We start from the raw sequence: 19,422 nt of genomic DNA on the forward strand, positions 1-19,422 counted from the left end.
TGAAAGATAATCAATCCTTAGCCCACATACTCAGCTGATTAGGATCTCTCTAATTTTTCACAACTGTTTACACCATCTACAATATCACCTATTTTAGTATTATCTGCAAACTTACTAACACCATGCCTTGTACATTCACATCCAAATAATCCAAACACAGACTTCCAGTCCAAGAAGCAACCCTCAAACATCACCTTCTGCTTCCTATCACAGAAAAGAGAAAACTTGCAGATGCTGTAAATCTAAACAACACACACTAAATGCCAGAGGAACTCAGCAGGCTAGGCAGCATTTATGGAAAAAGGTGCAGTCCACATTACAGGCCAAAATCTTTCTGCAGGACTGGGCCAATTATAAATCCAATCTGTTATCTCCCCGTGTGATCTAAATGCCATGAAACACCTTGTCAAAGGCCTTGCTTAAGTGCATACAGACAGTATCTGCTGGTCTACCCTCACCTACCCTCTTGGTTACTTCATCGAACAGCTCGAAGAGATTTGTCACACACGACTTCATGCTGACTCACCAGAATGAGTCTCTCCATAGGTTGGTAATTCCTGCCCTCAGAATCCTCTCTAGCAAATTACTCACCACTGAAGTCAGACACATTGGTATGTAACTTTCTGGCTGGCTTTGCTACCCTTTTTAAACAATAGTACCACATTAGGCCACTCTCCAGTCATTCAGACCTCAGCTGTGGCTAGAGGTGAAGCAAAAATCTCTGCAAAAACCTCCACAATTTCTTCTCTAGCTTCCCACAAGGTCCAAGAATGCAATGTCTGGCCGTGGGGATTTGTCCACCTTAATGCACTTTAAAACCTGTAAAACCTCCCTGCTAACTTGTATGCAAACAACAGGAATTCTGCAGATGCTGGAAATTCAAGCAACATACATCAAAGTTGCTGGTGAACGCAGCAGGCCAGGCAACATCTATAGGAAGAGGCGCAGTCGACGTTTCAGGCCGAGACCCTTCGTCAGGACTAACTGAAGGAAGAGTGAGTAAGGGATTTGAAAGCTAGAGGGGGAGGGGGAGATGCAAAATGATAGGAGAAGACAGGAGGGGGAGGGATGGAGCCGAGAGCTGGACAGGTGATAGGCAGAAGGGGATACGAGAGGATCATGGGACAGGAGGTCCGGGAAGAAAGACGCGGGGGGGGGGTGACCCAGAGGATGGGCAAGAGGTATATTCAGAGGGACAGAGGGAGAAAAAGGAGAGTGAGAGAAAGAATGTGTGCATTAAAAAGAGTAACAGATGGGGTACGAGGGGGAGGTGGGGCCTAGCGGAAGTTAGAGAAGTCAATGTTCATGCCATCAGGTTGGAGGCTACCCAGACGGAATATAAGGTGTTGTTCCTCCAACCTGAGTGTGGCTTCATCTTTACAGTAGAGGAGGCCGTGGATAGACATGTCAGAATGGGAATGGGATGTGGAATTAAAATGTGTGGCCACTGGGAGATCCTGCTTTCTCTGGCGGACAGAGCGTAGATGTTCAGCAAAGCGGTCTCCCAGTCTGCGTCGGGTCTCACCAATATATAAAAGGCCACATCGGGAGCACCGGACGCAGTATATCACCCCAGTCGACTCACAGGTGAAGTGATGCCTCACCTGGAAGGACTGTTTGGGGCCCTGAATGGTGGTAAGGGAGGAAGTGTAAGGGCATGTGTAGCACTTGTTCCGCTTACACGGATAAGTGCCAGGAGGGAGATCAGTGGGGAGGGATGGGGGGGACGAATGGACAAGGGAGTTGTGTAGGGAGCGATCCCTGCGGAATGCAGAGAGAGGCGGGGAGGGAAAGATATGCTTAGTGGTGGGATCCCGTTGGAGGTGGCGGAAGTTACGGAGAATAATATGTTGGACCCAGAGGCTGGTGGGGTGGTAGGTGAGGACCAGGGGAACCCTATTCCTAGTGGGGTGGTGGGAGGATGGAGTGAGAGCAGATGTACGTGAAATGGGGGAGATGCGTTTAAGAGCAGAGTTGATAGTGGAGGAAGGGAAGCCCCTTTCTTTAAAAAATGAAGACATCTCCCTCGTCCTAGAATGAAAAGCCTCATCCTGAGAGCAGATGCGGCGGAGACGGAGGAATTGCGAGAAGGGGATGGCGTTTTTGCAAGAGACAGGGTGAGAAGAGGAATAGTCCAGATAGTTGTGAGAGTCAGTAGGCTTATAGTAGACATCAGTGGATAAGCTGTCTCCAGAGACAGAGACAGAAAGATCTAGAAAGGGGAGGGAGGTGTCAGAAATGGACCAGGTAAACTTGAGGGCAGGGTGAAAGTTGGAGGCAAAGTTAATAAAGTTAACGAGTTCTGCATGCGTGCAGGAAGCAGCGCCAATGCAGTCGTCGATGTAGCGAAGGAAAAGTGGGGGACAGATACCAGAATAGGCACGGAACATAGATTGTTCCACAAACCCAACAAAAAGGCAGGCATAGCTAGGACCCATACGGGTGCCCATAGCTACACCTTTAGTTTGGAGGAAATGGGAGGAGCAAAAGGAGAAATTATTAAGAGTAAGGACTAATTCTGCTAGACGGAGCAGAGTGGTGGTAGAGGGGAACTGATTAGGTCTGGAATCCAAAAAGAAGCGTAGAGCTTTGAGACCTTCCTGATGGGGGATGGAACTATATAGGGACTGGACATCCAAGGTGAAAATAAAGCGGTGGGGGCCAGGGAACTTAAAATCATCGAAAAGTTTAAGAGCGTGAGAAGTGTCACGAACGTAGGTCGGAAGGGATTGAACAAGGGGTGATAAAACAGTGTCGAGGTATGCAGAAACGAGTTCGGTGGGGCAGGAGCAAGCTGAGACAATAGGTCGGCCAGGACAGGCAGGTTTGTGGATCTTGGGTAGGAGGTAGAAACGGGAAGTGCGGGGTGTGGGAACTATAAGGTTGGTAGCAGTGGATGGGAGATCCCCTGAGCGGATAAAGTCGTTGATAGTGTGGGAGACAATGGCCTGGTGCTCCTTAGTGGGGTCACGATCGAGGGGTAAATAAGAGGAGGTATCCGCGAGTTGTCGCTGTGCCTCGGCAAGGTAGAGGTCAGTACGCCAGACTACAACAGCACCCCCCTTATCAGCGGGTTTAATAATAATGTTAGGATTAGTGCGGAGGGAGCGGAGAGCAGAGCGTTCCGAAGGAGTGAGGTTGGAATGGGGACAAGGTGCGGTGAAGTCGAGACGGTTGATGTCCCGTCGGCAGTTGGCAATAAAGAGATCCAGAGCAGGCAGAAGACCAGAGCGGGGTGTCCATGAAGAAGAGGAGGGATGAAGACGGGAGAAGGGGTCATCGGTGGGGGTGGAAGAGTCCTTGCCGAAGAAGTAGGCTCGGAGACGGAGACGGCGGAAGAAAAGTTCCGCATCATGGCGAACACGGAACTCGCTGAGGTGTGGGCGAAGGGGGACAAACGTGAGGCCCTTACTGAGAACAGAGCGTTCTGCCTCCGACAGTTGAAGGTCGGAGGGGATGGTAAAGACCCGGCACGGATGAGAGCTGGGATCAGAGGGGGGAGGGGGGAGGCTGGGGGTGTCAGTGGAGGGGGGAGGGTTGGGGTGAGAGGAAGATGGAGCCTCTGAGGGCCCAGGAGCTGACGGTGGGATCTGAGGAAGACGGGGCTGCGGAGTGGTGGTGGGGGAAGGGGAGACGGGAGTCACAACAGCAGCACATAAAGAAACCGGCCTGGAGTTCAAGGCTGGAGTCGCAGTTGGTGGTTGCGCGATCGCTTTGAATGTGTCCATGGTCGTTGCTGGAGTCCGGGTTTTGAATATGTCCTGAGGTGTTGGAGCCGCCGAGACCAACGGCAGGGGCCGCAACCGAAAGTTCATGCCTGCTAGCGTCGGGGCCGGCAGGCTCTGCAGTCCGTAGATGTAAGATTTGGATTCCAGACCTAATCAGTTCCCCTCTACCACCACTCTGCTCCGTCTAGCAGAATTAGTCCTTACTCTTAATAATTTCTCCTTTTGCTCCTCCCATTTCCTCCAAACTAAAGGTGTAGCTATGGGCACCCGTATGGGTCCTAGCTATGCCTGCCTTTTTGTTGGGTTTGTGGAACAATCTATGTTCCGTGCCTATTCTGGTATCTGTCCCCCACTTTTCCTTCGCTACATCGACGACTGCATTGGCGCTGCTTCCTGCACGCATGCAGAACTCGTTAACTTTATTAACTTTGCCTCCAACTTTCACCCTGCCCTCAAGTTTACCTGGTCCATTTCTGACACCTCCCTCCCCTTTCTAGATCTTTCTGTCTCTGTCTCTGGAGACAGCTTATCCACTGATGTCTACTATAAGCCTACTGACTCTCACAACTATCTGGACTATTCCTCTTCTCACCCTGTCTCTTGCAAAAACGCCATCCCCTTCTCGCAATTCCTCCGTCTCCGCCGCATCTGCTCTCAGGATGAGGCTTTTCATTCTAGGACGAGGGAGATGTCTTCATTTTTTAAAGAAAGGGGCTTCCCTTCCTCCACTATCAACTCTGCTCTTAAACGCATCTCCCCCATTTCACGTACATCTGCTCTCACTCCATCCTCCCACCACCCCACTAGGAATAGGGTTCCCCTGGTCCTCACCTACCACCCCACCAGCCTCCGGGTCCAACATATTATTCTCCGTAACTTCCGCCACCTCCAACGGGATCCCACCACTAAGTATATCTTTCCCTCCCCGCCTCTCTCTGCATTCCGCAGGGATCGCTCCCTACACAACTCCCTTGTCCATTCGTCCCCCCCATCCCTCCCCACTGATCTCCCTCCTGGCACTTATCCGTGTAAGCGGAACAAGTGCTACACATGCCCTTACACTTCCTCCCTTACCACCATTCAGGGCCCCAAACAGTCCTTCCAGGTGAGGCATCACTTCACCTGTGAGTCGACTGGGGTGATATACTGCGTCCGGTGCTCCCAATGTGGCCTTTTATATATTGGTGAGACCCGACGCAGACTGGGAGACCGCTTTGCTGAACATCTACGCTCTGTCCGCCAGAGAAAGCAGGATCTCCCAGTGGCCACACATTTTAATTCCACATCCCATTCCCATTCTGACATGTCTATCCACGGCCTCCTCTACTGTAAAGATGAAGCCACACTCAGGTTGGAGGAACAACACCTTATATTCCGTCTGGGTAGCCTCCAACCTGATGGCATGAACATTGACTTCTCTAACTTCCGCTAGGCCCCACCTCCCCCTCGTACCCCATCTGTTACTCTTTTTAATGCACACATTCTTTCTCTCACTCTCCTTTTTCTCCCTCTGTCCCTCTGAATATACCTCTTGCCCATCCTCTGGGTCACCCCCCCCCCCGCGTCTTTCTTCCCGGACCTCCTGTCCCATGATCCTCTCGTATCCCCTTCTGCCTATCACCTGTCCAGCTCTCGGCTCCATCCCTCCCCCTCCTGTCTTCTCCTATCATTTTGCATCTCCCCCTCCCCCTCTAGCTTTCAAATCCCTTACTCACTCTTCCTTCAGTTAGTCCTGACGAAGGGTCTCGGCCTGAAACGTCGACTGCGCCTCTTCCTATAGATGCTGCCTGGCCTGCTGCGTTCACCAGCAACTTTGATGTATGCTGCTAACTTGTATGTGGATCGAGGCAACACCACCCATTTTCCCCATTTCTTTATTTTCCATCATTTTCTCTACAGAAAAAAACTGAAGAGAAATATTCAGTAAAAATTTCACCCATTTATTTTGGTTCCTTACACAGATGGCCATGTTGATTTCTAAGGGGACCTACTCTCTCCCTGGCCACCCTTTTACTCCTAATGGACCTACAGAATCTCTCAGGATTTTTCTTCGCCTTGCCTGCCAGATCTTTCTCATTCTCTTTTTGCCCTCTTAACTTCCGTCTCTGTGCACTCTTATGGTTAACAAATACAAATACTCACAGGTGCAATGAAAAACCTACTTTCAAGAGCATCACACAGAGTATCATACAAGCAGGATTCACAAGATAAATTAAACATAAATTATATACAATTATTACATGAACACACAACTAGATAAAAAACAGTCCATTTTAGTGCAAAATGGTAATATTGCTAGAGTGATTAGGGTTTTGCTGGTTGGTTTAAGAATTGAATTGTTAAAGGCAAGTTGGTCCAGAAACTCTGGTGTTGGATTTCGGGCTTATTCTGCAAGTATTCTTCAAACCTTCTTCATCACTTAATTTACCTTTGCTGCCACTTTTTCCAATCTTTGGATTTTTGTAGCTAGGTCCTTAACGCTCCTTAGGGCCCTATCATTCATGGTACATTTCCCTCCTTTATTGAACCCCCACAACCATGATTACATCATTCACACATTTAGTTAACGCCTGAAAAATAGCAGTTGAATTAGTCAGATAGGAACTTCTACCAACAAAGTTGCCACGCAAGTTAATAGTGTTGGTGTGAAGACAAATGGTGTGTTGGCATTCATTAGTTGGGAGATTAAATTCAAGAGCCAGGAGGCTCTTTGTCAGACCTCACTTGAAATAGTGTGTTCAGCTCTGGTGACCTCATTATAAGAAGGTTGTAGAAGCTTTAGAGGGGGTGCAGAGGAGATTTACCAGATGCTGCCTGAATGGGAGGGCATGTCTTTTGAGAATAGGATGAACAAGTTAAAGCCTTTCTCTTTGGAGCAAAGGAGGATGAGGTGACTTGACAGAGGTGTACAAGATGATAACAGGCATAGATCAAGTCAATAGCCAGAGACTACGCCCAGTGTGCAAATGGCTAATACAAAGAGGCATAATTTTACGGCGATTGGAGCAAAGTATAGGAGAGATCTCAGAGGTAAGACCTTTACACTAAGTGGTAGGTACATGGAACTCACTGCCAGCAATGGTAATAGAGGCAGATACACTAAGAACATTTAAGAAACTCTAAGGTAGGCACATGGATGATAGAAGAATGGAGGGCTATGTAGGAAGGAAATTTTAGATTTGTCTTAGAATATGTTAAAAGGTTGGCACAACATCAAGTCAAAGCACATTGATGAAGGTAGAGCAGTGGACCTGGTGTATATGGACATTAGACATTAGGGCTTTAGGCTGATGGCATTTGATAAGGTTCCCCATAGTAGGCTCACTCAGAAAGTCAGGAGGCATGGGATTCAGGGACACTTAGCTGTGAGGATACAGAAATGGCTTGCCCACAGAAGGGAGAGGGTGGTAGCAGATGGGAGCGTATTCTACCTGGAGGCTGGTGATTAGTGGTGTTCCAGAGAACTGTTCCAGCTCTTTACGAGTTTTATAAATGGCTTGGATGAGGGTTGTTGCAGGTTGCAACAATTTCAACGGGACATTGACAAGACGCTGAGCTGGATAGAGAAGTGGTTGATGGAGTTCAACCAGGAAAAATGTAAGATGATACATTTTGAAAGGTTGAATTTGAAGGCAAATACAGGGTTAATGGCGAAATTCTTGGCAGTGTGGTAATGTGATGTAATTTTCCATGTTCTATGAAATCTGTGATAAGTATCCTTGCCTTTCCAAGGAAAGATAAATCATGCTTCTTTGTAATGAAAGAGTCACAACTTGCAGAGCTACAAATGAAGTGTTAGGACGTGGTATCTGACTGGGCAGTCCTTCATTGACCAGCAATGAGAAATGGGGTTCAGTGATGGCCCCCCCCGCCCCACCACCACCATCTTTATGTATCACAAACGATCTATGATTTAAAACACCATTGAATTTTCAATAGAGCAAATTATATGAAAAATATTTTTATTGCTCCCACATATGCCAGATATAGTTCAGAAGGAATATTGTTGGTTCAACTTCCACACTTGAAGTCAAGCATATAATCTCAAACAAAGACTCCAAGTAATGCAGGGACAAATGTTTAACTGGATACAAAGTCTCTACCTGCCTTCTTATCACTCAATCAACAGAACAAACAATCTGCCTTGCTACTGTTCACGGGACCTACTGGTGTCAAGATTACTGCTGCACTATCCCATCTGATGAAGGGTTCCGGACTTAAAGTGTTAACTACTTCTCTTTATACAGATGCTGTCCATCCTGCTGAGCTTTTCCATCATTTTCTCAGCAGACAAATGGTGTAAATAATGGACAACAGCTATGGATGCCATGTCTTTGAAGACTCATTTGATCATGAAACTTTCGGCAGCTCAATTCAATTTTTGCAGAAGTGGAGGATGTTTTGTAATTCAGAAAATAGTTTACCAAAATGAACTTACCCTTCCACTATAGTTCTGTTTGCCAGCCGGATACAATGCTCCCAAAGGACATTAGACACTTGGAGTGGTATACGCACTCGTTTAGAAACTTCAGATAACTTCTTATGGAAATGTTCAAACTCCTTGAGTAACAATTGACAGAATAAAACAGAAAAGACATTCTGGTTTAATATACCTGAATATTAACATCTTGCATTTTCATAGTAATTTTGTTTTTCAGTCCGAGGAACATAGCAAAGGAAAAACACTTCCTGCAAACAAACTCTGATACACTGTAAAATTAGTCTATCAATTTGATTACCATGTTATAGTAACTATTGTGAACATTTCCATTCTTGCAATTACCTTGAGAAGAGTATCAACGTACACATTGTGCTGTGACATAATTTCTTTTATATCCCACTTCACACTGGCCATAAGATGCAACATCTGTTCGTAATCGATTGCTTTAGCAGCCACGATCCAGTAAATCGGTTTGCGCAGCTCACTGGCAGTTGACACGGTCTTTTTGTTATCCGATTGGAAGAGAAAATACAGAATAATTTAAAACTATGAAAAAAATGCAGATCAACAACTGAAAGTGATCTTATTTTAGAAGCAGACATTTAAAAATTGATCATTTACTTCCTTTTCTACTGTAAATCGTAACTACAGTGAACGTTTTTCATTTGAAAATTTCAGTTCTGACCTGTGAATAGAACTGCTGCAAAAAAGGCTTCTTGGCTGAAGGCATCATGGCATCAAGATGAGGTTGCAAACAATCAAATTGATCAGCCAGAAACACCCTGGGAAACACAGACATACGAGACCATTTATGCTTTGGCAATTATTGTCAGCACCTTAAGAATATCATGTCAATTCTCATCCAGAAGAATTCCAATAAATCAAAGCAGTAGTCAGGTCAGAGTTCAGTCTGAAAAGTATATCTACAAACTCTGGCTTCAAATTGTGAATTCAGCTTCCCATTTGTTGCAAAGGAAGTCAACTAATCAGAAATTTGCAATCATTCTTGAAATGATCATCACTTTTCTGTGCTTTTTGCATAAATGCCACATATCATTGCCCTACAGATTGCCATTTAGCCGGCTGATGGCGAGGTGGCATCAGCGCTGGACTTGGGAGCGAAGGCTCCCGCGTTAGAATTCAGCCAGCTCCCTTGCACGCTTTCCATCGGTGCTGGGTTCAGCGTCGAGCTAGCAACTCGGCCTCGTAAAAATAAGAAAGCCTGCTAAAAAAAAAGCCTTCATGACAGCGTCCCGATGACTCCACTCGGAGTCAAGGGCCAAAAAAAACAACAGATTGCCATTACCAATGCACATCTAGATTTAACTGTTCCCTTAGTGTTTCGGGTGAGTTCAAAACAAAATTAGCAGAGCGATGGATGCCCAAGGGTGTCTTTACAAGTGACATAGTTAGTGATTGATAAGGAAGGCAGGAGATTGGTAAGCAAGTTTGGGAAGTATTGATTAAAAAAAACAAAGAACTTTGGTTGTGTTTAATGGCATATGCTTCACTGCAGACCACTTTAATTACTTTGCTCTGTCCCAACTTTTGTTGAGTGTGTTGCAGCCATCAAATTCTAAATTTGTGTATGTTTACAAAATACAATTAAGTTGGTCAGTAAAACTATTGAAAATCTTTTCTTTGTACTTCTGTCAGTTAAATAAAGATTCATGTGAATTAACCTATCACAGATTTTTGTTTTTATTGCATTTTGGAAAATATCTAAACTTTTCTGGAAATGGGGTTTGTACGTAGTCACAACCTGTTCTAAGGCATTGCATATAGTTTCATTTCCTCCAACAAACTGACCTTCAACATTGCATGTTTCTCTAATTTCTCTCTGTCTTGACTTCAAGGTCATTACTTTCAGCTGGACTCATGTTGTTTTCCAAGTGCATAAATTAGACAAAACAATGAATAAATCAATTCAACCTTTCAACAATGGAAGCAATGTAATTCTTCAGTTTTTCAACAGAACCAAGTGGTCGAACTATTCACGTAAACACCACTATACAGCTTTTCAATCCAACCACTCAGACAAGGCAATGTTGACCATTCAAAACTGTGTTTCAAATCCAAACACAGCATTAATCGAAACAAAAGGCTATTACTTGTCACAAGCTGCTCCAGGCTGCAAAGCACCTAATTGCATGGACATGCCCAAATGCTCAGTATTCATCTGGTATAAATGCAGAAAATTTTTGCTGACAGAAATTTATCAGCAATCTCAAACCAAAACGACTACCACTAGCCTGTGCCTGCTACAGCGTTGCCCCAGCTCCAATGATTGCTCCAAAAACCAAATTCTTTATTCAATCCTTTATTAGTAACCAACAATCATGAAGCAATGAAACTTAAGTGTACACAATTGTAAGCTCAGCTTTATTCAGCATTATCTTACTGGTCAGCAAGCATACGTCCTCCGCCTGTCCCAAGCAACAAACTGTCATGAAATAAGCAAGAGTACGTCACTTATTCCCATCGCTTTTACCATGTCCCCACTCAAGTGACTATTAACCATAATAAAAGAGCAACGCAGAATACAAAGCAGATAGAGAACAGATACATGGCTCCTGCAGTAACAGTATGGTACTGTTAGAGAAGATAGCTGAGTGTGATCAGAGCCCTAATGCTTTGGGGATATCGGTCAAGGACAGGGCACTAACACTACTCTATCAATTGAATTAATAGAGGTTTATGCTGAAACATAATTTGTGATAAGTTTTGAGTACTTTGAGATGTCTACTTGATGTATCCTGTGATGCCAAAATATACACTAAGTATGGATTATCTAGCAAGCCAGAAGTCTGAATAAAACAGAAAAAATACTGGGATTAAAAATTCACTATTTCAATAATTTTATTAGATCTATACATTATCTAGCTGGAAAAAGTGTGAGAGCAGTCAGACACATTTGAGGTGGTACAAGATGAGATACAGACCATTTTTTTCCGACAAAAAAATGAATGCAACTCCAAAGTTCAAATGCTACTGGATGTGAAAGTTCATACAGGGTAGGAGAACCAAAATGACTCTACTGTGAGCACTACATTATCAAATGCTGAGAGGAGGAAAGTGCAGAGGTAAAAGTTTAGAACAAAATTGCAAAGGCAAATAGAAAACAAAGTATACGGATAAATAAATCTGAAGAAAATCCAAAATTATATGATTATATAAAAATTACATGATTAGAATGGAAAAAAAAGGGAGAATCAAGAGAATTATAGGGGACTAGCATACATTGGAACTGGAAAACATGGACTTGATTATAAATGAATGCAGCCTCACAGTCAACCACCATAGAGAAGCAGAAAGAATGAAGATTTTATTTTAATGAGGCAATAAAATGCAAGAAGTTTCAACAATAACTGCATTCAGCACTAACTGGCTTCCTGCAAGGCTACTGTGCACACTTCTCGTTATCACACAACAAGAAAGATATGACAGCACAAGCTGAACAGCCAATTCATGAGATAGTCTCAGGGATTAAGAAGTTTGCTTATGAAGGAAAAATAGCTAGGCTGTTGTTTTTGGAAGAGAACATTGAAGAAACTTTTATTTAGGAGCTATAAAAGGGGAGAAATCATAGCAGAAAAGTCAGTAACTCTTGGATATAGATTTGAGGTAAGAGGTAAAAGTTCAAAGTAAAATTATCAAAGTGCATATACGGTGACACTGAGATTTGTTTTCTTGTGAGCATTCACAGTAAATTCAAGAAACACAACAGAATCATGAAAGACTGCAAGCCACAGGATGGATAAACAACCAATCTGCAAAGGACACCAAACTGTGGAAATACGAAAAGGAAGAGAAAAAAAAATCAATAAATATTGAGAACATGAGATGAGAAGTCCTTGAAACTGAGTCGATAGGTTGTGTGAACAGTTCAGTAATGAGGTGAGTGAAGTTGAATGAAGTTATCTCCGATGGTTCAAGAGCCTGATGGTTGAACGGCAATAACTGTTCCTGAACTAAGCAGTTTGGGTCCGGAGGCTCCTGTACATCCTCCTGGTAGCAGCAGCAAGATGACAGCATGGCCTGGATGGTAGGGATCCTGGCTGGTGGATGCTGCTTTCCTGTGACAGTGCTCTGTGTAGATGAGCTCAGTGGTAGGGAAGGCTTTACCTGTGATGGACTGGGCCATTTCCTCTATTTCTTATAAACATTTCCATTCAAGGGCATTACTGTTTCCATTCCAGGCTGTGATGCAACCAGTAAAGAACACTCCCTACTGCACATCTATAGAAGTTTGTCACAGTTTTAGATGACATGCTGAATTTTCACAAACTTCTAAGGAAGTAGAAGTGCTGCTATGCTTTCTACATAATGGCATTTACGTTCTGGACTAAGGACAGGTCCCCTGAGAATTAATGTCTAGATCTCACAGATAAGAGCTGACGAAGCAGAAACTCTCACCATATTTAATTAGTAACTGGATAAGCATTTGCAAAGCTATGGAACAAGAGCTAGAAAGGAGGATAATTCTGATTGCTCTTTTTTCAGTAGACTGGATATGAATGTGTTTCTCCTGTGATGGGAAATTATACTACTCTAAGTCAGTAAGAGTAAAATCAGATGATAACCAATATTTCAAACTTAAATTATGGTTGATCTCATTTTATATTTTATTACAGAAATCCCAAATGCATTTTTCATGATGACTTAAAAATTGATGAGTTATGATTAGAGGAGTACCTTTCTAAATAATTACATTTCTACCACAAGGTATTGCTGGATCAGTTTCAGAAACAACTTTTCAACGTGAATTTCACAGCTATTTAAAGAAAAGCGGCAAAGTTGGGGAATGAGTAGAAGAATTGAATTGTGTGGTTCACGTACAATAAAACATGAACATTCAATTACCTGTGAGAAATATATAACATTTGAAGGAACATAACTTGAATATAATTTAAATTTCCATGTCTTATTTGGCTTTTAATTGAACATATTGAAAAAAGAGTATCTTTAAGCCTTCAGTGATATGTGACAAATAACTTACAAAGACTCTGTAGCCACGACCCTTTCTGCAAGACCATACAATGTTTCAGTAGAATTTAGAACAACAAGGTGACTGAGGTGTGGGCTGGGAACCTTTTCTTTTCTCTCTTCTGTAGCTGTTAAGGAGCCTGATGTTTCTGGTTGTGCCTCCTACAAACAAAAATGTAAAATTACTGATAGTTATATTTATGCAATGAGCTGTCACATGAAAATAATGAATCAAAATCTGAATAAGCAACGAAGTTTGCCACTTCAAATCTGCTCTGCCACTTATCAAGGCTGAGCTACCTCAGCAACATTTACCTGTTACACCTCCAAATTCATTGATATCCTTTACATCCAGTTATCTATCTTTGTTTTAAATGAACTCAACGGACCTTCCACAGTCCCCCATTGCTAATAACCCCAAAGCTCACCAACCTCTCATTGAAGATATTTCTCTTTAACACATTTCTAAAGTCTGATCCTTATTTGGAGATTGTGACCTGCATACAGACTGTCAAGACCTGTAGGAATTCTTCAAGTTTCAAGGTGATCCCGTCTCATTCTTCTGAAGTTAAGAATACAATCCTACCCTATCCTACTCTCCTCATACATATCTACCATCTATGGAACCAATAGAGTAAATCTTCACTGGAAGCCCACGCTAGCAGCTAGTTTGCTTCTTGGGTAAAGAGACTAAAACCGTCCCCAATTCCTTGCAGTTTCATCAAGGCCTGAAGTAACCACAGAAAGGCTTCCTTACTCGTAGATTGAAATCCTCTAGAAGTAAAGGCAAAGTGTTACATTGTATATTAGGTTTCAGTGACATCAACATTACCCAACCTTTCACCATTCAAAAAATAGACTGCCTCTATCTTTTGCGGAATAGTTATATTCCTTTTGCTATGTTCACATCCACTTGCTTAGCTTGTACTTCCTAAAAGTATTTTTTAAAGACTCTTCCCTCCTCACAATTCCACTATTTTGTGGCATCAGCAAACTTGGAAATATTTTACTGGTCTTCTCAGTTAAACAGAGACGGGGATGGGGCAGAGAGCGAGGGGTGGGAGACAGAGACAGACAAACTATTGGGGCCTAATGCTGATTCCTCTAATACCCTTCTCAGCACAATATGCCTACCTGAGGATATTTGGTTTCTGGTCAATATCCAATTTTCATTCCATGGCACTTTATTCCTCCCTAATTTTATGTGGTCCAACTTTAGTGAATAACCTGTATGGCACTTTATCAAAAACCTCTATACACCACACCTACTGGTTCATCTAATTGTCACATACTCAATGAATTCCATTGAGTTAGTCAAAGCACAAATATGAGGAAATCTGCAGATGCTGGAAATCCAATTAACACACTAAAAATGCTGGAAGAACTCAGCAGGCGAGGCAGCAGCTATGGAAAAGAATACAGTCGACATTCAGGGCCCAGACCCTCTGTCTAACCTACTTTTTCTTCTGTAAATCCACGCTGACTGCTCAATTCTTCAAGGTATTTTGTTAATATATCCTTCATTATAAATTTTAGCATTTTCTCTTCTGTTGCTTTTTATCTGTTTCCTGGTCTTAAATACTGAGGTCACATTTGGTAGCCCTTAAATCCACAGCAGCATTTTTAGAATCTACAGAATTTTGGTTGATAACCAGAGTACTCACTAACTCTAAAGCCACCTTCTAAATCTGTGAGATGTAGATAATCAGTCCATCTTTCATGCTCAAGTATTCCCACAGCACTTCTTTCTGACAAAAACTTACACGTTCAGTTCCAATGAACCCTTGGTTCTCCACTGTTTCCAAGTCCATCTAAGTGGTTAAAAGTCTACAGCACATTTTGTGTACTGCAGGGTGTATAGATTTAGATTTCTGAGTCCTAGAAAGCAATGCTGAGAGATGAAATCAATGCAAGCAAAATGTGGAATCCTTCAATATTGTAATGAGGGTATTTGCATATTTTACTGTAATATATGAGCTAGCTGAGCAGAGGGATAGGAACCTTTGGAGCAGATTCACAAGGAAGAAAGGTAAAGCTTGAACTGGCTATACCAGTTGAAATGAAGAATAAATATAGGTAGGACAGGAGTAAGGCATACGGCTCCCAGCTGATTACACCTTCAAGTCCAGTTTCCTGTCTGTTCCTAGATTCCATAATCCATCATGATCTTGTGTTACAATCACATCTCTATGAAGTGCAGTGTTCCAAAGATTCACGAACCTCTAAGAGCAAATCTCTCTTCATCTCTATCTTAAACGGGTGACACCTTACTCTGAAACAATGCTGTTTAATTCTGGGTTCCTCTATAAAGGAAATCATCCTATTAGCATCCATTCTGTCAAGTTACTTAAAAGCTCTGAATCAGGTTTAATATCACTGGCATGTGCCATGAAATTTGCTGTTTTGCAACAGCAGTACATTGTAATACATAATAAAAACTATAAATTACAATAAATATTTTAAAAATTAAATAAGATTAGTAATGATAAAAGAGAGGAAAAGATGCCAGGTTGTATTCTTGGGTTCATTGTCCATTCAGAAATCTGGTAGCAGAGGGGAAGAAGCTGTTCCATTGAGTATGTGTCTTCAGGTTCCCATACCTACTCCTTGATGGTAGCAATGAAAAGAGGGCATGCTCTGGCTGGGTGATGGGGGTCTTTAATAATGGATGCGTATTTTTGAGGCATCACATTTTGAATGTGTCCTCAATGCTGGGGAGGCTAGTGCCCATGATGGGACTGGATGAGTTTACAATTTTCTGCAGCTTTTTCTAATTTTGAGCAGTGGCCCCTCCATACCAGATGGTGATGCAATCAGTTAGAACGTTCTCTATGGTATATCTGTAGAAATTTGTAACGAGTCCTTGGTGACATACCAATTCTCCTCAAACTCCTAATGATATAGTCGCTACTATCCCTTCTCTGTAATTGCATCAGTATGTTGGGCCCAGGACAGATCTTCAGAGATGTTTACACCCAGGAACTTGAAACTACTCACCCTTTCCACTGCTGATCCCTCGATGAGGACTGGTGTGTGTTCCCTCAACTTCCCCTTCCTGAAGTCCGCAATCAATTCCTTGGTCTTACTAATATTGAGTGCAAGGTTGTTGTGACATCACTGACTGTGATAGTTGATCTGTCTCACTCCTGTATGCCTCCACATCACCATATGAAATTCTGCCAACAATAGCTGTGTCATAGACAATTATATAGATGGCATTTGAGCTGTGCCATGCCACACAGTTGTGGGTCAACAGACAGTAGAACAGTGGGCTAAGCACACATCCTTGAGGTGCTCGAATGTTGATCATCAGAGAGGGGGAGATGTTATTTCTGATCTCCACAGACTGTGATATCCCAATGAGGAAGTCAAGGATTCACTGCAGAGGGCCAATTTTTGGAGCTTGATTAGAACTGAGGGTATGATTGTGTTGAACGCTGAGCTGTATTAAATAAACAGCAGCCTGATGTAGGTATTGCTATTGTCCAGGTGATCTAAATGGAGAGCCTGTAAGATTGCATCTGCTGTAGACCCACTATGGTGATAGCAAATTACAGCAGGTCCAGGTCCAAGCAGGAGTTGATTCTAGCCATGACCAACCTCTCAAAGCACTTCCCATCATAGTAGATGTGGGTGCCACTGGGCACTAGAATTTTAACATTTTCAGTAAGATCATTATTCATTTTAAATGCGAATGAAAACTAGCCCAACTTGCTAAGTGTTTTCCTCAGATAAGCTCTTCGTTCAGCCTCAAGATTCTTATTTAAGCAACCTTTAATCATAAATGAAGAAGCCTGGCCTCAAAGCCTACATTTGAACTCTGTACTCTTGAAATAACCTGGAAAGCTATACCATTGCATGTGAAATGCAGCTCTTTCAATTGTCAAATAGAACAATTAACACATATTGAGGCAAATTCCTGAGAAGTACAAAGTACAGAATGATTATGATTTTTAATAACATTGTTAAGTGAATTTAATTGTTTAAAGGATATACAGCAACATGAACTTGAGAGTGCTGGGGTACCAGAGATTCAGATTCAGGCAGAATGGGGTCATCAGTGCTTTCTGGTGGTTGTGAGCTAAAATGTGGCTTGGTTAAAAATATATCACAAACCGATTAGTAAGGAGGCATAGGAGAGAGAATGAGGATTTGGTTAAATTATATCACAAAAGTCGAATAATGCACTCCTAAACCTTATTGCACTGATACTCAGAATCCACAATAGATGGTGTTGGGAAATGGGATTAACCTGAATAGATTTTTTTCAGCCACACATACCATAGATTGAATGGCCCCCTTTTGTGTCACAGATATGTGATTTTCCTTTTTGCTTTATATGAAATGAAGACCAACAAAATGTATCCTAGCTAGAAGCTGATCCCCTGTTTGGTGAAGTCTATGTCAGAGTTATTGAACATTTTTAGAAAGCTTCAAAGTCAGAGCTATGATTTTCTACTGTGTTCTTTAACTATGGAATAGTACATGAAAATATTTCTGAACCCCTGCATTCCAAAATAAGTAAAACCAGGTGTATGCAATTACTGAACCACATAACGTGTACTATTTTAAGCATATTCCTTTTCCTTTGTGGCCATTCACAATCTGACAATGATTTAATGAAGAATAGACATCACCTGTCTACTAAATCTATTTCTAGTTTCACAACTTGTCGGAACAAAAGACAAGAACAGCACTCTTCTTTGACAGCAATGTTGACTTACTGGTGCAAACCTGTCAAAACAAATTCTGAACGATTTAGGCAGAGTGCATATGCAAGAATTTGAAGAGTGAAAAACTTATCTGATGAACATAAATATTACAGCACAGTACAGCACTTCAGCCCACAATGTAGCGCCAATTCTTTACTCTAAAATCAATCTAACCATTCCTTCCCACATAGCTCTCGTCTTCCTTCATCCTTACGCCTATCTATGAGTCTCTTAAATGTGTCTAATGTATTTGGCTCTTCCACCACCCCAGCAGTGTGTTCCATGCACCCACTACTCCTCGTGTAATAAAAACTACCTCTGACATTCCCCAATACTTTCCTCTAACAACCTTAAAAGTATGTTCCCTTGTAATAGCTATTACCACCCTGGGGGAAAAAGGTATGTAGATCTTCATTAGTCGGAGTTCGAAAGCTGTGAGTTAATATTACAGCTCTTCAAAAATTAGGTGAGACCACATTTGGAACATTGTGTACAGTTCTGGTTGCCTCATTATAGGAATGATACGGAAGCTTTAGGAAGGATGCAGAGGAGATTTACCAGGATACTACCTAGATTAAGATCATGCCTTATGAAGACAGGTTGAGCAAGCTAGGGCTTTTTCTCTTGGAGTGAAGGAGATGAGAGGTGACTTGATAGAGGTGTACACAATTGAGTGGATTGCCAGAGATTTTTTCCCCAGGGTGGAAATAGTTAATACAGGGTACATAATTTTAAGATCAGTGAAGAAAATTACAGAGAACAACTATCAGGGGCAAGTTTTTTAAAAATAAATAGCGAGGGGTGAATGAGTGGAATGCCTTGCCAGGAGGGATGGTGATCAAGACAGAAAGATATTTTAAGGGCATTTAAGAAACTCTTAGATGGTTACATGGACAATAGAAGAAATAGGAGTGCTGTACAGGAGGGAAGGATTAGATTAATCATCGAGGTTAAGGAGTCGGCATGACATCATGCACCACGTTGCCTCTTATCCCTGATCCATTCTACCCTCACTCTAGTTATACTCCTGTTCTTCAAGTATGTGCAGAACACCTTGGAGCTTTCCCTAACCCTACTTGCCAAAGGTTTCTCATGTCCCCTTCTTGCTCTGCTAAATCCCTTAACTTCTTTCCGGCTATCTTATAATTCTCAAAAACCCTTTTCTGATCTTTGCTTTCTAAACTGAATTATGCTTCCTTTTTCTTCTTGACCATATGTAAATGAATTTTACACAAGTATAGCATAGCTACATTTGAAAGTTATTCAACTGCATATTAATTTATAGCAAAAATAATCAAATTATTTTATCACACTTGTATTAAGCACTTGGAAGTGGAACATGTAGGGATGAAAGAGACTTTCTTTCATTGCACGGCTCTGGATACAGTAAAAGTACAGTTGGTATTATTTCCCCAATGTTTTATTATTGACTTTCAAAATTATTTGCAGTAAATTGAGAGAACAAGTCAACATTTCAGAAGTGACCTACATCCATTATGAGCCCACAGAAGCCATCTTGACAATGCCACCTCCCACTCTAGTTTCCTGTGGACTC

General features: G+C 42.3%; 1 protein-coding gene across 2 annotated transcripts in view; it reads right to left on the reverse strand.

Moving 5' to 3' along the window:
• Positions 1 to 19,422, reverse strand: part of vps50 (VPS50 EARP/GARPII complex subunit) — a 220,849-nt gene that overhangs the window by 2,964 nt on the left and 198,463 nt on the right. For both annotated transcript variants that reach the window (XM_063043837.1, XM_063043839.1), the window contains 4 exons: positions 13,169 to 13,317; positions 8,855 to 8,951; positions 8,512 to 8,670; positions 8,167 to 8,288 (listed from right to left, as the gene is read on the reverse strand). In XM_063043837.1, the coding sequence (XP_062899907.1) occupies positions 8,167 to 8,288; positions 8,512 to 8,670; positions 8,855 to 8,951; positions 13,169 to 13,317 (527 nt within the window). The remainder of the gene's footprint in view (positions 1 to 8,166; positions 8,289 to 8,511; positions 8,671 to 8,854; positions 8,952 to 13,168; positions 13,318 to 19,422) is intronic.

The sequence above is a fragment of the Mobula hypostoma genome, chromosome 3 (genome assembly GCF_963921235.1).
Source record: "Mobula hypostoma chromosome 3, sMobHyp1.1, whole genome shotgun sequence".
NCBI lineage: Eukaryota > Metazoa > Chordata > Chondrichthyes > Myliobatiformes > Myliobatidae > Mobula > Mobula hypostoma.